Source organism: Gorilla gorilla, chromosome 10, assembly GCF_029281585.2.
Source record: "Gorilla gorilla gorilla isolate KB3781 chromosome 10, NHGRI_mGorGor1-v2.1_pri, whole genome shotgun sequence".
NCBI classification, from domain to species: domain Eukaryota; kingdom Metazoa; phylum Chordata; class Mammalia; order Primates; family Hominidae; genus Gorilla; species Gorilla gorilla.
The window spans coordinates 110947728-110967654 of NC_073234.2; the positions used below are offsets into that span (position 1 = coordinate 110947728).

At 40.5% G+C, this 19927-nt stretch overlaps 1 protein-coding gene across 9 annotated transcripts in view; it reads right to left on the reverse strand.

Annotated features, from left to right (window-relative positions):
• Positions 1–753: 753 nt before the first annotated feature.
• Positions 754–19927, reverse strand: part of USP44 (ubiquitin specific peptidase 44) — a 35627-nt gene continuing 16453 nt past the window's right edge. For 5 of the 9 annotated variants that reach the window (XM_004053696.5, XM_055357432.1, XM_031001128.2 and 2 more), the window contains exons 2-6: positions 16690–18187; positions 12668–12863; positions 8557–8665; positions 4888–5093; positions 754–2551 (exon numbers count right to left, since the gene is read on the reverse strand). In XM_004053696.5, coding sequence (XP_004053744.1) covers positions 2352–2551; positions 4888–5093; positions 8557–8665; positions 12668–12863; positions 16690–18117 — 2139 coding nt within the window. In that variant the 5' untranslated portion in view covers positions 18118–18187 and the 3' untranslated portion in view covers positions 754–2351. Of the gene's footprint in view, positions 2552–4887; positions 5094–8556; positions 8666–12667; positions 12864–16689; positions 18188–18986; positions 19042–19243; positions 19363–19927 lie in introns of those variants that run through there. The other 4 variants (XM_055357433.1, XM_019038970.4, XM_063694220.1 and 1 more) reach the window with 3 other exon arrangements.

Below are 19927 nucleotides of genomic sequence, written 5' to 3' on the forward strand. Positions count from 1 at the left end.
AATAGTGCCTTTAGTAAATTATTTTACAACTAAAACATGTTGTTTTTTGTTAGATCAACTTAGCAGAATGTAGACGTCCATGTTGAGATTTAAGATAAATAGTAAGAAATCTAAGTTTCTGTTTATTGTTTAGGTTTTAATTTTATTGTTGGTATTTTGAGACATTTTTCACACTAAAATTTAGTGGAAAGTACTACAGATTTCCCAGACCCCCCCAATAATATCCCCCTTTTCCAAGCCTCCCCCCATAGGTGTTTGTTAGTTTTAAGGGATTAAAAAGTAAAGGGCTAAGTCACTGTTTGTTTGTTTGTTTGTTTGTTTGTTTTTTACGGGGAGTCTCGCTCTGTCACCCAGGCTGGAGTGCAGTGGCGCGATCTCAGCTCACTGCAGCCGGGTTCAAGCTATTCTCCTGCCTCAGCCTCCTGAGTAGCTGGACTATAGATGCATGCTACCATGCCTGGCTAATTTTTTTTTTTTTTTTTTGTATTTTTAGTAGAGATGGGGTTTCACTGTGTTAGCAAGGATGGTCTTGATCTCCTGACCTTGTGATCTGCCCGCCTCGGCCTTCCAAAGTGCTGGGATTACAGGCATGAGCCATGGCGCCCGGCCTCTTGTATGTTTTTATATTGAAATAAGTACAAGCAACGATACCATTACAAATAGCTCAGAAGTTTTTACAATTCCATTAAAATGACGTGCTAAAATGTATAACGTTAAAAATAGTCCTTGAAATTAGAAAAGAGTAGACTCTGGTTATCTTGACCATGTAAATTTTTAATGAGGTATTATTAAGTGTGTAACAGTTGAGGTAACAACTTGCATAGGTATTATGAACAATTTTAAACATAGCCATTTAATATTCCCGATGTATTTTCGGCACAAATGATTTGTCTGTTCAGTGATAAAAGTCTCACTGCACCTCACTATCAGCTAACCCAGATGACTTGTTTTGTGAAATTTAAGAAAAATTTATTGGTAGAGATCTCTTTCAAGTTTGTACTTAACAAACAGATGATCACTAGTGGTGAACAGCATTCTACAGGATATTATATCTTTCACTAAGACTTCAACCTGCAAATAAACCCACTTATAAAAAAAGGATACATGATCTTCCTGTGGTTAACAGAGCTTAGATACATAGCTGGTCTACAGAGATTAGTTGATTCTACCCTCTCCAAATAAGATAAAGTTAGCAGCAACAGGACTTTAAAGAAACCCAGTGAGATTATCAGAGAAGAAGAAAAAGAGTGACACACTATTTTTTTTTTGCAAGTTTAGATAGCTTTTATTTATTTATTTTTTTTAATGCTCAGGGCCAGTGTTTTAAGAGGCTCCTACCTAGTAGTCACATAATCCTAGCAAGAGTAAATCAAGCTTTAGTTATTTAGAATGAGATGCTAGACATAATAATAGTCCAGTTGCCAATTTTGAACACTTACTTATCTTTTCTGCCCTGTAATTTTTTCTCTTCAAGACTCTATTCCTTTGAACTAAAAAAAATACATAAAGTTTTAAGAGATCTAATGTCATCAGACATTATAAAATGAACTCATACCCAAGGTAAAACTATTTGAATAACATCATACGCTGGTTTGCTAAATTCAGACTTTTTATGACTGCTTAATTATTAGACTTCTGGAAAAACCTGTTTGCTGCCAGACAAAAATCATAAATCCCAGCCATCATTTTTTCATGTCCATAGTTCCAGAGTTCACTTAAATATATTATTTGTAAAGCTGCCATTTTCATTTATAGTTTGACTATGCCAAAGAGCAATTACTAAAACAATTTTGGGGTTACATTAACCAAAGTAATGTCAATTACAAGGCCTGTTAACACACAAAGCCTCAGAAATACCAGTGACTGTGACTGAAGAATATTTAGGTGATACCTTGACATGTCACTTCAATAACTCCAAGGGGCAAGGTAACTTCAATATACAAATGAAAGACTATTAGTGACCAAAGTAGAGTCTAATTTTCCATCTATTAAGAATTTGTATAGAAAATACCTGAAAAAGATACATGTATATAAAATGATGCCACTTGAACTTTGTTGGTAGAAGATTGCACAAGTTCATCATCCGAGCCAGTTAAGACATAAACATATAAAAGAGGTAACATCAGTCTGAGGTAAACACCAAAAGTTTAAAACTCCAAATATTTGAAAAAAGTAGTTACCTTCAGTTGATATACACATTTATACTTTGTAAAAAAAAAAAATTGTTAGATATAAAATGTATAAATGTAGTATACACTGATTCACAAGAAAAAATGAAGTTTAAAATGGTACATCAGTCTTTTAAAAAGTATATATATAAATCACAGGAAGAAAACCCCATTGTCTTTGGATCAGCTAAGGATTTCATTAGATGAGGTATCAGCGTCTTCACTGGGATGTTGGCTCCCCAACAGGAGCTCTGGAGGCAAAAGTTTAGAATGTCCATTCTCAGTAACTCGTTGGGTATAAAACAAGATATAAGCTTGAGCCTTGCATACTTCATCCATAGTGCACATGCTTAGTTTGGAATCATTGCAGTGTACCCAGAACCCTAGAGTGAAGCACAGAAATACATTTATGAAGGGACTTTAGAGAATTCTAGTATGAAAGGCATTGAGTGAGAAGCTTTTTCTGAAGGGAAAATAATTTTCTAGCCAATTCATTTTTTTTTAATGAGAAATATAGATTGGGCAGTGTTACCCTGGAATTATCTACCTTTATTCTAAAAGTAGCTTAAGTTTTTCACAGCATGTGACTGATTAGAGTACCTGACACTATTTATTCCTTGTGTAAATCTACCAGTTAATGCTTTTGCCACTAATCATACAGGATGATCATCCCTAATTCCAAAATCTGGCCAGGCATGGTGGCTCATGCCTGTAATCCTAGCACTTTGGAAGGCCGAGGCAGGCAGATCACCTGAGGCCAGGAGTTAGAGACCAGCCTGGCCAACATGGTGAAACCTGTCTCTACTAAAAACACGAAAATTAGCCAGGCGTGATGGTGCACACCTGAATTCCCAGCTACTCAGGAGGCTGAAGCAAGAGAATGGCTTGAACCTGGGAGGCAGAGGTTGCAGTGAGCAAGGATGGCGCAGCTTGCCCTCAAGCCAGGGTGATAGAGGGACTGTCTCAAAAAAAAAAAAAAATTCCAAACCAAAACTTTTTGTGCCAACATGATGTCATAAGTAACCCTGAACACATTTTTTCCCACTGTATTAATATTTTTTACTGTGAAACTTATGGGCACATAAGCATAATGCACTTATGTACATTACATGCACATAAGTATGCTAATGACTGCTTATATTAGCATATAAAAATCAGCCAGGAATTATGGTGATGCCAAACCACCAGACTGTCCATATGAGTGGCTGAGATAGTGACACCTTTGTTTGCTGATTGCTCAATGTACACAAACTTTGTTATATGCACTCTGTTAATGAAACTTTCATTATTTAAAGTGTTGTATAAAATCTTTAGGCTATGTGTACAAGGTGTATATGAAGCAAATGAATTTCATGTCTAAACCTGGGTCCCATCCCTACAATACCTCATAATGTCTATGCAAAAAAATCCAAAATTCGGAACACTTATGGTCCCGAGCATTTCAGACAAGGTATACTCAATCTGTATTAAAAGGCAAATTGGGTCGGGCATGGTGGCTCACGCCTGTAATCCCAGCACTTTGGGAGACCAAGGCTGACAGATCACTTAAGGCCAGGAGTTCAAGACCAGCCTGGCCAACACGGTGAAACCCCGTCTCTACTAAAAATACAAAAATTAGCCAGGCGTGGTGGTGCACACCTGCAATCCCAGCTACTTGGGAGGTGGAGGTTGCAGTGAGCCGAGATCATGCTGCTGTACTCTAGCCCAGGGGAAAGAGTGAGACTCTGTCTCAATCAAAAAAAAAAAAAAAAAAAAAAAAGCCAATAGTGTACAATTAACTTGGTAGTTTTTGGTAGCTCAGTGTTGAGTTACCCTGGTGGATTATTGGGCTTCTTGTCCTCACCTCTCTTTTTCTGTTTGGGCTGTGTTGGGTGGGGATGGGGAGTTGGAGGTTCATTCTTTGTTCAACAGTAAGTATCAAAAGGGGAAGTAAGGCTGGGCGCGGTGGCTCATGCCTGTAATCCCAGCACTTTGGGAGGCCGAGGCAGGCGCATCACAAGGTCAGGAGATCGAGACCATCCTGGCTAACATGGTGAAACCCCGTCTCTACTGAAAATACAAAAAATTATCCAGGCATGGTGGCATGTGCCTGTAGTCCCACCTACTTGGGAGGCTGAGGCAGGAGAATTGCTTGAACCAGGGTGGCAGAGGTTGCAGTGAGCCGAGATCGTCCCACTGCACTCCAGCCTGGGCGACAGAGCGAGACTCCGTCTCACAAAAAAAAAAGGTGTGGGGGGGAGTAAAAAATAAAATCTCAATCCAATCACTTTTGCTAGAACTAGACTATCCTAGAAGGCAGAAAATAAGTGAGTTTTGTATGTTAAACTTGAACGCAGTGTTTGTTCCAAATATCTGTGATCCCCCAGTTCATTAGGTGCCCTATTTGTTTAACGAAATTAACTGAAGTAAACCAGTAAACATACGATCTGCTTTTTGAAGTGTGTCTTTAAGAAAAGTTAACACTCTGACTTTTAGTTAGCAACAAGACTATCCTCATTATTATATCCCTCCAGCCCTTAGTCAAAAGTACTGCAAAACCTACAGAAAATATTTCATGCATTAACTCTCATTTTTTAGTACCTGCAGAGGCATTCTCCCTAAGAAAATAAGTGGTCGAGTAGCTTTGTTTATGATTTAGTAGTCAATTTAGAAATCGGTTAAAGCCTGAACTCCAGCCTCCAAGTCCAACCCAAGATAAAATACTTTTTCTTATCTATACCTCCTTCAGAATTATAGCAGTAGGCAGTGTAGTGCCCTGAGCCAAATCCCTTCCCATGGTGCATCACCACCGCAGACAAGTCATAGATAAAGCATTCTGGTCTGAGGGATTTCAGGGTCTCCCTGCAGCAATAGGGCTCCATGTTTAAGATTTCCTCAAAGCCAACATGAACACCAATCTTCTCTCGGTTATTACGTCCTGACCACCTGTGAACAAACCAGTGTAAAATTATCAACCCAATTAAGGGAAAATAACCATGTACTAGGTCTAGACACTTCTAACAGATGACCCTAGGCAGCATGGAATACAAAGTATCATATGTAATATAAAATGATGTCAATGCTGAAGCTGGCTATAAATGGAGACATTTTGGCTTATTTTGCCTTCTTGTAGTTAGATGATAATGTAGGGAAAAAAAATTTAACTTTTGGGAAAGTATTGCCTTATGGGGGCATTTACCCCCTAACAGGTAAAAGTCAAGGCCACGAAAGGGTTGGGGATTTTTTGTTTTTTGTTGTTTTTGAGACGGAGTCTTGCTCTGTTACCTAGGCTGGAGTGCAGTGGTGCGATCTTGGCTTACTGCAGCCTCTGCCTCTCAGGTTCAAGCCATTTTCCTGCTGGGACTGCAGCTGTGTGCCATCATGCCTGGCTAATTTTTGTATTTTTAGTAGTAGAGACAGGACTTTACCATGTTGGCCAGGCTGGTCTTGAACTCCTGACCGCAAGTGATCCTCCTGCCTTGGCCTTCCAAAGCGCTGGGATTACAGGTGTGCCCAGCCCCACCAAAGGGTTTTTAATTCCTTACTGTCTTGCCAGGATATGAAGAGGGTTATCCCAGATGGGAGCTACAATCTGGATCTTTCTTGGCCAGGTATGGAGGAAAACAAAACAGGGCACCTCTATTTCCTCAGAACACTTCAGAGATTTTCAGACTAAAACAACAGGAACTGTGTCCCCTCACTGTGTGTAAGTCAGCACAACCGCCCATTGGTGACAGAACTGAAAGAATGCCCTTATCCTGTTATTTTCTCAGTCTGCTGGTCATACTTCCCATTACTGGATCTCAGCATGGCAAGCAATGTGTTTATCAATATGCATAATGAGTTGGTGCTACGAGGGGAAAATAATGTAACATGGTAGTTCAAGAGATTATAATCCAGTTTGGGGTAGTATGGTAGAGAGACAAGGCAGACATAGATAAAAATATAGTAGTAAAGTACTAAAACATGAGCTTCAGACCAATAGCAGGTAGAGAAGGGAGAGACAAGAACACAGTTTTATGATGGAAAAAAAATAAGTGAAAATGCTTAGTCCAGTGTAAAATGGCACGGAACTAAAGATGAACCATTCAAATTATGTTATCTGCTGGACCATAAGTCATATTCCAATCTCTCTGTGGGGTTGTGAAATATATATTTGGTTTTCCTTCCAGTTTCCTAAGATACATCTCCTAAAATTTTTGGAATCTCTGGAGTGATGAGAGTGTCTTGGTTGGCCGTGGTGGCTCACGCCTGTAATCCCAGCACCTTGGGAGGCCGAGGTGGGTGGATCACCTGAGGTCAGGAGTTCAAGACCAGCCTGGCCAACATGGTGAAACCCCGTCTCTACTAAAAATACAAAAATTAGCCAGGCATGATGGTGCATACCTGTAATACCAGTTACTGGGGAGGCTGAAGCAGGAGAATTGCTTGAACCCAGGACGCAGAGGTTGCAGTGAGCCGAGATTGCACCATTGCACTAGGCAACAAGAGCGAAACTCAGGCTCAAAAAAAAAAAAAAAAAAAAAGTGTGTCTTTTGTAGGCTAATGAGACAACTAGTGGCTGGCAACCCCTAGATAGCTTCAGGATGTGGGCAAGTCACAGGAAAGACCCGGGAATGACTAGAGGATTGGGACTTTCAGCTTCCCTCCAAACACTGCCCCCAACCCCCAAAGGGAATGGGGCTGAATGATGTAATCAGTCATGCCTATGTACTGAAGCCTCCATAAAAACCCAAAAGGATGGGCTTCTGGAGCTTCCGGATAGCTAACCATGCTAAGGTCCCCAGAGGGCGGCACCCCCAGGGAGGGTGTGGAACCTATACGCCCCTTCCCACAAGCCATGCCCTACACATGACTTCCATCTGGCTGTTCATATGGATCCTTGAAACTCTCCTTTGTAATAAACGGGTAAACACAAAGGTTTCCCTGAGTTCTGTGGGGGCCCTCTAGCAAATTAATCAAACCAGGGGAGCAGCTTGTGGGAATCCCATTACATTTACAGCCAACAGGTTGGTCAGAATTTCCACAAACCTGGAGTTATGACTGGGGTCTGAAGTGGGGGTCAGTCTTGTGGGACTGAGCTCTCCATCTGTGGGATCTGATGCTACCTCCAGGTAGACAGTGTCAGAACTAAATTGAATTAGAGGACACCCAGCTCGCATCCACTGCAGAACTGACGACTTGGTGGGGAGAAATCTCCTACACGTTTTGGTAAGCAGAGGTCACATTCGTATTCTCTGTTGTAAGAGTATGGTAGGAGAAACTGAGTTTGGTTTTTCTAATATCTCTCAGCCAGGTGCGGTGGCTCACGCCTGTAATCCTAGCACATTGGAAAGCTGAGGCGAGCAGATTGCCTGAGCTCAGGAGTTTCCAGATTAGCCTGGGCAACATGGCAAAACCCTGTCTCTACCAAAAAAAAAAAAAAAAAAAAAAAAGAGATACAATAAACTGATAAAGAACAATAAGGTAATACTATACTCAAAATTCATAATGGTTTGCTTCTGAAGAGGGGAAAGGAACAAGATTGACAGGCACACACATGGGACATCAAAGGTATTAGAAATATTCTGCCGGGCACGGTGGCTCACACCTGTCATCTCAACATTTTTCTTTTTTTTTTTTCTTGAGACAGAGTCTCGCTCTGTCACTCAGGCTAGAGTGCAATGGTATGATGTTGGCTCACCGCAACCTCTGCCTCCAGGGTTCAAGCAATTCTCCTGCCTCAGCCTCCCAAGTAGCTGGAATTACAGGCGTGTGTCACCACGCCTGGCTAATTTTTGTATTTTTATTTTTATGTTTATGTATGTATGTACGTACATATGTATGTTTGAGATGGAGTCTCACTCTGTCGCCCAGGCTGGAGTGCAACAGTGCGATATCGGCTCACTGCAACCTCTACTTCCCAGGTTCAAGCGATTCTCCTGACTCAGCCTCCCGAGCAGCTAGGATTACAGGCATGTGCCACCATGTCCGGCTACATTTTTGTATTTTTAGTAGAGATGCGGTTTCACCATGTTGGCCAGGCTGGTCTCGAACTCCTAACCTCAGTGATCCACCTGCCTCGGCCTCCCAAAGTGCTGGGATTACAGGCGTGAGCCACCTTGCCCGGCCAGCACTTTGGGAGGCCCACATGGGTGGATTGCTTGAGCCCAGGAGTTTGAGACCAGCCTGGGCAACATGGTAAAACCCTATCGCCAGCCTAGGTGACAGAGTGAGACTTGATCTCTAAATAAATAAACAAATAAGCAAATGTAAGTCATTTACTAGCCAAGTATATGGCATTAAAAGTTAATTCATTTGTCAGAAAGGTGATTAAAGTAAGGGAAAAAAATTATAACATGCATTCTTTAAGTTTTGAAGCATTATAAGCACAAGGAATGATAACTTTGCAACTGGTCCTACTACAGACCTGAATCGTTTGAGGTGCAGTCTGAGAACCTGAGGTAGGTGGCATATCATAAGTTGTTTCTGGGCTTCTGTGAGTACAACTGGTTTGGCGGAAAACCTTCTACGCTTTGCTGTAACATCAAAGAAAGAATAAAAATCAAATTTAATTTAAAGATGCAGGGAAAAGCTGAGTGAACCTTCTTTTTAATTAAGTCAGAAATGAAAAGTATGTACTGTGTTCCAGGCATTGTACTGTGCTAGAGATAGACATGGGCTTTGCCCTCAAGAAACTCATGATCCACAATTAACCAAAAAACTTATGAGCTAGTCAAGTTAGACAGATCTGTAATCAAGTACATGATTTAATAATAATCTTGCATATAATGTAATAGAACAAAGTATACTGCTATAATATTTTTATTTATTTATTTAGGGACAGAGTCACTCTGTTGCCCAGGCTGGAGTGCAGTGGCACGATCTCGGCTCACCACAACCTCCGCCTCCTGGGTTCAAGCAATTCTCCTGCCTCAGCCTCCCAAGTAACTGGGACTATAGGTGCGTGACACCATGCCCGGCTAATTTTTGTATTTTTAGTAGAGACGGGGTTTCACTATGTTGGCCAGGCTGGTCTCGAACTCCTGACATTGTGATCCACCTGCCTCGTCCTCCTAAAGTGCTGGGATTACAGGCATGAGCCACTGCACCCAGCCATAATAATATTTTTAAATGGAACTGGCTATACCAATTAATAGGAAAAGTTACAACATTCCCTAAACATTTTAATATACATTTCCCAAACTCTTAAAGTTTGTGGTCAAAAGATTTAAAAAAGAAAAAAGAAAAAAAAAGTGTGTGGTCAGTTCATTTACCAAGGCTAGTCAGAAACCCAGAAGAAGGTCCTGATTGCCCAGAACATCCCTCCAGTTTTCCTGGGGATCACCTCAGCCCTGGCCAACGGCCTAGGAAAGCAGGACTTTACCAGCTCTGAGGCCTCCCTCACTCAAGTGTTTTGCTTTTGCTCTTTTAGCACTAGATCTTAGACAGCTGGAACTCAGGATTCTTCTTGTTGTCCCTTCTGCTTCCCTAGAGGTCCACCTATGGACTGTCCTGGAGCTGGGCCATCAGCTACAGTTTGCTCCTGATGTCCAGGAGCTATCCTTCAACTTGTACACTAGCTCCGACTCCAGCCATGGCAGCAGCTGCTTCTCATGTGGGAAGCAGGCTCAGTCCACCATGAAGCTGAGCTCTAAGCCACCTTCGCTGGCCTTTCTTCCAGGTGTCTCACCCTGCGATCCAGGTATCTGGCTGCTGCTGAATGTCCTGGACCTACCTCTGGATTGTCTCCTGGCACATCCGGTCCAAGGGTAGCCAGATAGGGGATATCAACTCCTCGGCATATAATTGTAAACATTTGCATTGCTGTGTTAAAGCAGCTCTTTTAGGCTTGTATTTGGTAGCTTTAGTAAACACATAGAAATTTGCTATAAAACCATATTCTGCATTCATAACACCACCCCCAAATTTGGTGATGAAAGCATTTGGGACTCACCACATTTATGTCCAAGAAAAAATAATACTTCATCATAACAACTTTGACAAAGATTTATTTTTTAAAAAAACCTTATAGGCCGGGCGCAGTGGCTCGCACCTGTAATCCCAGCACTTTGGAAGGCAGACGTGGGTGGATCACGAGGTCAGGAGATCGAGACCATCCTGGCTAACATGGTGAAACCCCGTCTCTACTAAAAATACAAAAAATTAGCCAGGCGTGGTGGCGGGCGCCTGTAGTCCCAGCTACTCGGGAGGCTGAGGCAGCGGAATGGCCTGAACCCAGGAGGCGGAGCTTGCAGTGAGCCGAGATTGTGCCACTGCACTCCAGCCTGGGTGACAGAGCGAGATTCTGTCTCAAAAAAAAAAAAAAAAAAAAAAAAAACCTTATAAATTTAAGGCTACTTTATGCGTTCACATTAGACAGCACTCATACAAAAGTGTTAAAGTCATTCCAGGAAACCATCAATTGATATAACATTTCTTCAATGTGGGAATATCCTATTTTTGGTTTACCTTAAAAGTTTAGTTATCTAAAGCCTTAGAATCTATTTGCGAGATAGGGAAATTAGGGAGAATACCTGAAAAAATATATATAGTATAATATAAACTATAGCATAGTTTACTATATATTACACTATACTACACTATATGTTTATATAGTATAAATACTAAGATGCTATGTAAGTATATCTTATTCTTTTTTTTAATTTCAATAGGTTTTTGGGGAACAGGTGGTGTTTGGTTACATAAGTTCTGTAGTGGTGATTTCTGAGATTTTGGTGCACCCAACACCTGAGCAGGGTACACTGTACCCAATGTGTAGTGTTTTATCCCTCACCCCTCCCACCCTCTCCCCTGAATCTGTAAAGTCCACTGGATCATTCTTTTTTTTTTTTTGAGACAGAGTCTCACACTGTTGCCTAGGCTGGAGTGGAATGGCGCGATCTCGGCTCACTGCAACCTCCCCCTCCCAGGTTCAGGTGATTCTCCTGCCTCGGCCTCTTGAGTAGCTGGGATTACAGGCGCACGCCACCATGCCCGGCTAATTTTTGTATTTTTAGTAGAGATGGGGTTTCACCATGTTGGCCAGGCTGGTCTCGAACTCCTGACCTCAGGTGATCTGCCCACCTCAGCCTCCCAAAGTGCTGGGATTACAGGTGTGTGCCACTGTGCCCAGCCCACACTCGATCATTATTATGTCTTTGCATCCTCATAGCTTAACTCCCACTATATATACACATCAACAGAGGAAATAAAGACACAGTAGATCTTTTTGTGTGTTTTTTTTGAGACAGAGGCTTGTTCTGTCATCCAGGCTGGAGTGCAGTGGCATGATCTTGGCTCACTGCAACTTCTGCCTCCTGGGTTCAAGAGATTCTCCTTCCTCAGCCTCCCAAGTAGCTGGGATTACGGATGCACTCCACCACACCCTGCTAATTTCTATATTTTTAGTAGAGATGGGGTTTCGCCATGTTGGCCAGGCTGGTCTTGAACTCCTGACCTCAAGTGATCCACCTGCCTCGGCCTCCCAAAGTGTTAGGATTACAGGCGTAAGCCACCGCACCTGGCCAACACAGCAGATCTGATGTGGTTTTATACACCGTTTCCTTGGAGGAAGATGCTTCTTTTTTTTGAGACAGAGTTTCACTCTTGCTCAGGCTGGAGTGCAGTGGCACAATCTCAGCTCACTGCAACCTCTGCCTCCTGGGTTCAAGCAATTCTTCTGCCTCAGCCTCCCGAGTAGCTGGGATTACAAGTGTGTGCCACCATGCCCAGCTAATTTTTGTATTTTTAGGAGAGACGAGGTTTCACCACATTGGCCAGGCTGGTCTTGAACTCCTGACCTCGGGTGATCTGCCCACCTCGGCCTCCCAACGTGGTAGGATTACAGGCGTGAGCCACTGCGCCTGGCCGAAGACGCTTCTCTTTTAACTGAAGTGGCTGTTTCACCCCCAGTGTCAGGTTCCTGTGCTCTCCTCTATTAGAGCACTTATCACAGTGGATCCTGTCTATCTGCTTCCTCCATTAGGAATGTAAGCACCTTGACAGTATCTCACCTCTATCTATAGACACTGGGAATAACTAACACAGAAGAGACAGTGCATGGTTTTGAATAAATCTTTGTTTTGATGAAGCCAATCTCCACAGCAGCAGTCCTGCATATATTATTTCCTATTTTATATATATAGACATACACACATGCATTTATCTACATATCACTTTGATATGTAGCCAAAAAAAGCTCATAAAGCAAGTGTTTCATTCACGCTACATGACATGCTTTCCTTTCATTATTCCTCTTTGCTACTTTATTTTGCTCCACATATCATATTTAAGCTTGTTATGAATCTTCTCTCTCCAAAATTGTCTACAAGATCAGAAACAATTTAAATTCCATCAATATGGCCAAACAAATGCATAGTTCATAAATGCCAATTATAAAGTGAAAATGTCTGTTTCTTTTGACGAACTGAAAAAAAGTTCATTTTCATAACTGCTAAAGATTTCTTTCAGCTTCCTCTCATCTGCGTTTCTCTTTATCATTCCTAGGAAAGCACCAAGAACACAACGTCTTTACTCACAGTTACACTGGTCACATACGTAGATTTTTCCTTCTAAAGCTTCAGTTTCTGTAAATTTGGCCAACATTTCAGTAACCAGACATGGCTGGGAAGCAATATCTTTTCCACTGCATTGATACCTTTCTGGAAACTCCAATGACAAGTCCCAGAAAGGTTCTATGGTATTTGATTTGTTGTCACATGCAAGACATGTAACCTGCAAATGAGAATATGAGTTCCTAAGATTATAATCTTTCCATCAAAACATTAACTCTTTTCACTAGAGGTCACTGCCACTAAATAAATTTTTCTCATGAAAATGCACCATTAGGATTCTGAATAATCTGCTTTATATTCTTGTCAGGAAATCTTTCATTATGATTTTTCCTTCCAAAAGATTGTTATCAGAGCCATCATGAATTGGCTGCTTTAACTACTGGGCATTCAAAAAGCTCTAGGGGCATTAAATTTAGGTAAAAATCCAAACTGTGGACACACTGAATAGAAACACACTATGTATATGTATACATAGATATATACATATGATGTACATTCACATGCATTAAGTTTAATGTACTTATGTCATTAGGCTTGAGGTTCCTCACTGTTTCTCTCATCTTTTTTTTTTTTGAGATGGAGTCTCGCTCTGTCCCCAGTGCTAGGGTGCAATGGCGCAATCTCGGCTCACTGCAACCTCTGGCTCTTAGGTTCGAGCGATTCTCCTGCCTCAGCCTCCTGAGTAGCTGGACTACAGGCGCCAGCTACCTCGCCCAGCTAATTTTTCTATTTTTAGTAAACGGGCTTTCGCCATGTTGGCCAGGATGGTCTTGAACTCCTGACTTTAGGTGATCCGCCCACCTCGGCCTGCCAAAGTGTTGGATTACAGGCGTGAGCCACCATGCCCGGCCTCTCCTTCATCTTTTGCTGATTTTTCTTCCTAACCCCAAATCCTATAACCTCTTAACCCAATCCAATCTTAACCATATTACAAGTAAAATACTATCTTTTCATTATGCAGATTTTGAGGCCCTGACAACTGATAATTTCAAAAGACAAGATATATGACATAAATAATGATGTCATACTCCTACTTAAAGCAAACATCACATTAAAATCCCCATCCAAACACAGAAAACACGAAAAACATGGAGCTGTTTTAACAACTTACATAGGCAATGTAGCAACCAGAAAGGAAATGAATAGTAACTTCAGTGAAACATTCAGCAGGATTTAATGCCAACAAACACTGCACATAAGTGAAGACAGACTCCATGAACTAACAATTCACGTACGATATGAAATATTATAAAGAACCTCTTTCATACAAGCTATAGTCCTGGCACAGGCAACAAAATAAAGAAGCCAGTTCTAATACAGATTTTAGTTTTCACAAATTGACACAAAGAACTCTCCTGGCATTTATAGTCTAAGGACTCAGTAGTGCCAGGGCCAGACATTTTGAGAATTTTCTTGAATTAAACAAAAAAAAACCAAAAAACAAAAGCAAAAACACACAAAAAGCCATCCCAGTCTGGGTGTAGTGGCTCATGCCTGTAATCCCAGCACTTTGAGAGGCCAAAGCAGGAGGGCTGCTTGAGCCCAGCAGTTTGAGACCAGCCTGGGCAACACAGTGAGAGCTTGTCTCTATAAAAAAAATAAAAAATAGAAAGGAAAAGCCATTACAGCAACCAACTGTCTTAAATCTCCTGAGAACCAGTTCCCTAAGAGTGTATTAAAGAAAGAGAGGCAAAAAGCTGGTACAATAATTTTTATTAATTTCAAAATACATTTATAAAGGAAAAAATAAGCACATAGCCACTTTCATACTACTGGAAATATAGATAGATAGATAGATAGATAGATAGATAGATAGATAGATAGATAGATAGATAGATAGATATAAAAGAAAAACACTTTCTGGAAAGAACTTTGTCACCAAGTATCAGAAGTCTTACTCTGACAAAGTCAACTTCTAAGACTCTGTCATAAGGAAGTCAGAAAAATTAATTGATGACATTATAATAATGAAAAAAATTAAAAACAGTCAACAATAGGGGAATGGTTAAGTTACGGTATAAACATATGATGTGGCCAGGAGCAGTGGCTCATGCCTGTAATCCCAGCACTTTGGGAGGCCGAGGCGCGTGGATCACAAGGTCAGGAGATCGAGACCATCCTGGCTAACATGGTGAAACCCCGTCTCTACTAAAAACACAAAAAATTAGCCGGGTGTGGTGGCAGGCGCCTGTAGTCCCAGCTACTTGGGAGGCTGAGGCAGGAGAATGGCGTGAACCCAGCAGGCGGAGCTTGCAGTGAGCCAAGATCGCACCACTGCACTCCAGCCTGGGCAACAGAGCGAGACTCCGTCTCAAAAAAACAAAAACAAAAACAAAAAAAAACATATGATGTTAAATAGCAGACATATACCAAAAAAACACACAAAAAATTATGAACATTGAAATGTTTTGAAAAGAATGATGAAATATTTTTAATTATTGGAAAATAATTACAATATTAAATGGGAAAAGCAGATAAATGCAAAATGACCAATTATGGGAAAAAATATTTATACATGTGCAGGAGAAAAAAAGACTAGAAAATATACCAAAATATAAATAGTTTTACCTATGGATTGTGGGGTTATAGGATTAGAGAATGATTTTTCTTTCCTTCTATATAGATTTCCTATATTATATAGGTTTCCTGCAACTATATGTTGCACTCTGTAACAGTGTATTTTAAAACTTTTGCATAAAAAGGAAATGACAGAGAAAGATGGAGAAGTAAAATTGCAGTACAATTCTCATTTGCTAATTGACACAAAGTCTTTGCATTTCTGAAACACTGAAAAATAAACTTCATAGATATTCCTTAAGAAGAATTACATCTGAAATACTTAAACAACATTCTAGGAAAGTACGCTATAAAAACAAAAGATGGCCTTATTACAATGAAAGTTGAACTGAAGAACAGAGGCAGGTGTGCAGGGGGAAGGAAATGACCTAAAAGCCTAATAGCCTCAGTTATAAAAAAAATTTTGTTTAAATTTGTGTGTTATGGGAAAGTAGAGAACTTTATGTCTATTAACAGTTCACCAATAAGTCCACTCAGTATAGAGAACCTTTACTTCGAAGATTCTGGTTTTATAGTCCACCTTATCATGACAAAGGAAACTTTTGAGTAGTAATTAAAATAAAGGAAAATCATGTAAGATTATTCTAGATGAAATCACATTTGTTTACCTTAAAATTTCCCTACCTACTTGTTAAAGCTCTCAGACCATGACCCTTTGATTTTATAGGAAGTCCTCCAGGGCTACTCCTTGGTCCCTGAAATTGCTCAAGTGTGCACCATTTTCTTTCTTTCTTTGGGTTTTTTTTTTTTGTTTTTTTGTTTTTTGAGACGGAGTCTCGCTCTGTCACCCAGGCTGGAGTGGAATGGTGTGATTTCAGCTCATTGCAACCTCCACCTCCTGGGTTCAAGCAATTCTCCTGACTCAGCCTCCCAAGTAGCTGAGATTACAGGCATCTGCCACCACACTCAGCTAGCTTTTGTATTTTTGGTAGAGATGGGGTTACACCATGTTGGTCAGGCTGGTCTTGAACTCCTGACTTCAGGTGATCTACCCGCCTTGGCTTCCCAAAGTGCTGGGATTATAGGCGTGAGCCCCAACGCCCGGCCATGTGCACCATTTTCATCCTGAGAATAGCAGCATCTTTAAATCCGTTCCCTTTGGGATTAAACCCTCCTCTTCTCAATCCCTCAGATAATGAATGTAATATTGGTAACCTAGAGAGCTCCGTCTCCTGATTTCTCCCTCCCTCCAAAAGCTTTTGCTACCATGGATGTAAAACTACTTCCAATGATTCATGAAAGAAGGAATTGAGTGAGCTGATTTCTCTATACATATTTATAAATAACAATCTATTTTGACCTGAAAATGGTACTAGCTCAACACACTAGATGTACATAGAATATGTCTTTTTATAGGCTACACTTTATGAACTCCCAATGATGAAAATAAGATTTTTAAAAATCCATACCTGACTAAGAAGTTGTCCATGAAAAATGTTATTTACAACATTCAGAACTTGTTTGATGAGTTTCCTTTGAGAAGTGGGGATAAGAGCTGGTAAACTGGTACCAGTTGTCTCTAATTCACGTTGTATTTTATCTAAAAGTTCACAAAGAAATTCCTGAGCGTCTTGTTGGGCGTAACCACGAAAGGCAGGAATGAGTCTCCACACCGAGTGTAGCATAGCAAATGGTGAGACCAACGCCCACTTTCCAGACCACATGACTTGGAACAAAGTATGCAATTCATGACAAAGAGAAATGTACTGTGAAGTTGGCTCCTTTGGCTGAATAAGTTCCATCTTTCTACTTTTTGATGCTCCACCACTTAGTCCTGATGACAGACTTGATTGTCTGGAGCGAACAAAACCTGTATCTTTTTCCTGACATTCATTCATTTGATATACTACTGTATCTGTGACTGGTGGATGCTTACAAGATCTTGTCTTCTCGCTAGCAGTCATAGCCAGCCATTGGTTCAGATCAAGCTTTAAAAAACATTGTCGAAAAATAAGTAAATGACTCAACACCTGAAGAACAGAATTCATATAGCAAGTATTTCCCAAATTTCTCAATCCTGTTACACCAGGAGTTACTATTGGCCTTCGTTTAACTGAGGAGTCACTGACTTTTTGAGATATTTCATTTTCTGAGGTAGAGAGTACTTTATCTTTTGCTGGTGATGCTGGCGTTTGTGCTGGCACCTGAACAGAAACTATTTCTATTATGGTCGACTGAGCGAGCCCTTGTAAACGTAAACTCTTTCTTGGAAGCATACTTTCCAATTCTGCTTTAACTTGATACTCCAATTCCTGCTGTCTTTTCTTTACTTCTCTTTTTACTACTATTTTTTCCTGAAATGGTTCTTCTTGCTTTTTTCTTCCAATGGGTGATTGTTCAAACCATGTTCGAAAGATTTTACCCATTAGTATCCTTCTCCTGTGCCAAAGAGCAGTATACAGTTGATCTTCACTTTGAAGCAGAGATTGGGCACCGTCATGTAAGAAATAAGAATCATCACCTGTACCCACGGACCGTAAAAACCTCCCACTACGAGTTGTGCAGTGATAATTTTGACTTTTGATGGCACTTAATGTACTTCGTAGTAACTTCAGGTCTCCAGTTGCATTATCATTCAGAACATAATCATCGCAAAGGTAACAAAAAACGTACATCTCATTCACCTCCAATGCAACAGGATGACTGCTTTCTTGAAAGTGCTTGAGTGCATGCTCTTCAATATATCTTCCACAGGCAACATGGGAGCAGCTAAGGCAAGCCCAAATGGACTCGGTTGTGTTGCAGTCCACACAGTGCCATTTCTGAGGGTTGAGGCTGGAATGGTCTTGAGCAAGCTGCAGCTGCCCAACATGTTTGCACTTATCCATTGCTAGCATTTATTTAGTCTAGCTGAGAAATGCATAATCCAAACAAGTCTCTGTTCACAACACTTGAAGCATCTGAAAACTAAACAGAACAATGTCAAGTGTTAATAACAAGACGCTAATATTTTTCATATTTTTTCCCAAGAATAATAAAGATTTGTGTCCTCTGCTCCCAATTTCTAGGCTGCTTATCATAATACCATTGGCAGTTCTCCCATTTGCCTTTCTCTAAACTTCCCTAACCTCACATCCACCTTGCTCTGAAAGCACAGACACTTCACTTTCTCTAATGAGTCGCCTTTAGCTTTTGTTTTTAACTTTCTGCCACCATCTAGTGGTGAAAAATGGGTAGTAATCACTTTCCACTGAAATAGCTTAAGATCTATCCTTTTTTACCCAGTAGTCTGAGGGCAGTTTCCAAAACTGCATTCCCTTTTTTTTTTTTTTTGAGACAGAGTCTTGCTCTGTGGCCCAGGCTGGAGTGCAGTGGTGTGATCTCAGCTCACTGCAACCCCTGCCTCCTGGGCTCACGTGATTGTTGTGCCTCAGCCTCCCGGGTAGCTGGGATTATAGGAGTGCACCACCACATTCAGCTAATCTGTTTTTCGTATTTTTACTAGAGACAGGGTTTCGTCATGTTGCCCAGGCTGGTCTTGAACTCCTGAGCTCGGGTCATCTACCCGCCTTGGCCTCCCAAAGTGCTGGGATTACAGGCGTGAACCACTGTGTCTGGCCCCTTTTCTTAAAGACAGGGTTTGGCAAGACCCAAATATATCTCACTAATATTTATAAACATTCTGAGCCTTATGCGGAGTTAATAAAACATAATCAAAGATGAAAAGGTGAGTTTTAAGGCAGAAAAACGTAGGTTTGAATTGTACCTTTGCCACACACTGTTAAATGTATGATTTTGAGCAAATGTTTTAACTTCTCTAAACCATCTGTAAAAGAGGGAAAATCATACCAACTTCAATTGAGTTGTTGAAGAACTGAGAGATAATATTTATCTGACACATGGTAAATGCTCAATAAATGGTAGTTTTAATTGTAGCTATAGTGAACAAATCTTATTACCCTATTTAAATAAATCATATTACCATTAAACTTATTTTTTTCCATTTGGTAAATCAATAATTACCTTTAATTCATGGCTCTATAACATACTCTGAGGCCGAACAGACTTGACAGTTGGCTTTAGGGAAAGAGAAAGACAGAAGAGGAGAATGTGCTTTTGTATTTGAATATTCTCAGAAACATACAAGGAAATAAAGAGAAAAAAAGGAAGAATATGAAGTGGGTGGCAATAAGCTTTTATTACATTCTAGCAGGCCTAAACCTATCTGAAATTATAAGCTTATTTTTTAAAAAAAGCTTATGTGATTTTTGACACAGAACTTGTTCCTTTATCAGTTAAAGTCAGGAACACTTTTGCTGTAAGTTATTTACATGTAATGAACAGAAATCTTATTTAAAAAGCTGTGATCACAAACACTTTTTTCATTGATTTAATACAAATCAAAGACAAATTTCAGGGTTTGGGTGGAGACCTAGTTACGGAACACTAAAAACACCCTATGTATCATGACCAAGGCATAAAATTTTTAGGGCAGTTGAAACTGTGAATTTCAATGGTACCTGCAAGTGCCACCTCCAGGCCTTAGGAAAACTGCAAAAGCAGTTGATTTTTGGTTCCTTCCCACCTCTTTTTGTAAAATCTCATATTCGTTCCTTAATTTTTAGGTATCAGGTACTGACCAGTCCCAAATCTCACATGTTCACGTTTCTTTCTTTCTTTTTTTTTTTCTTTTTTTTCTTTTTTTTT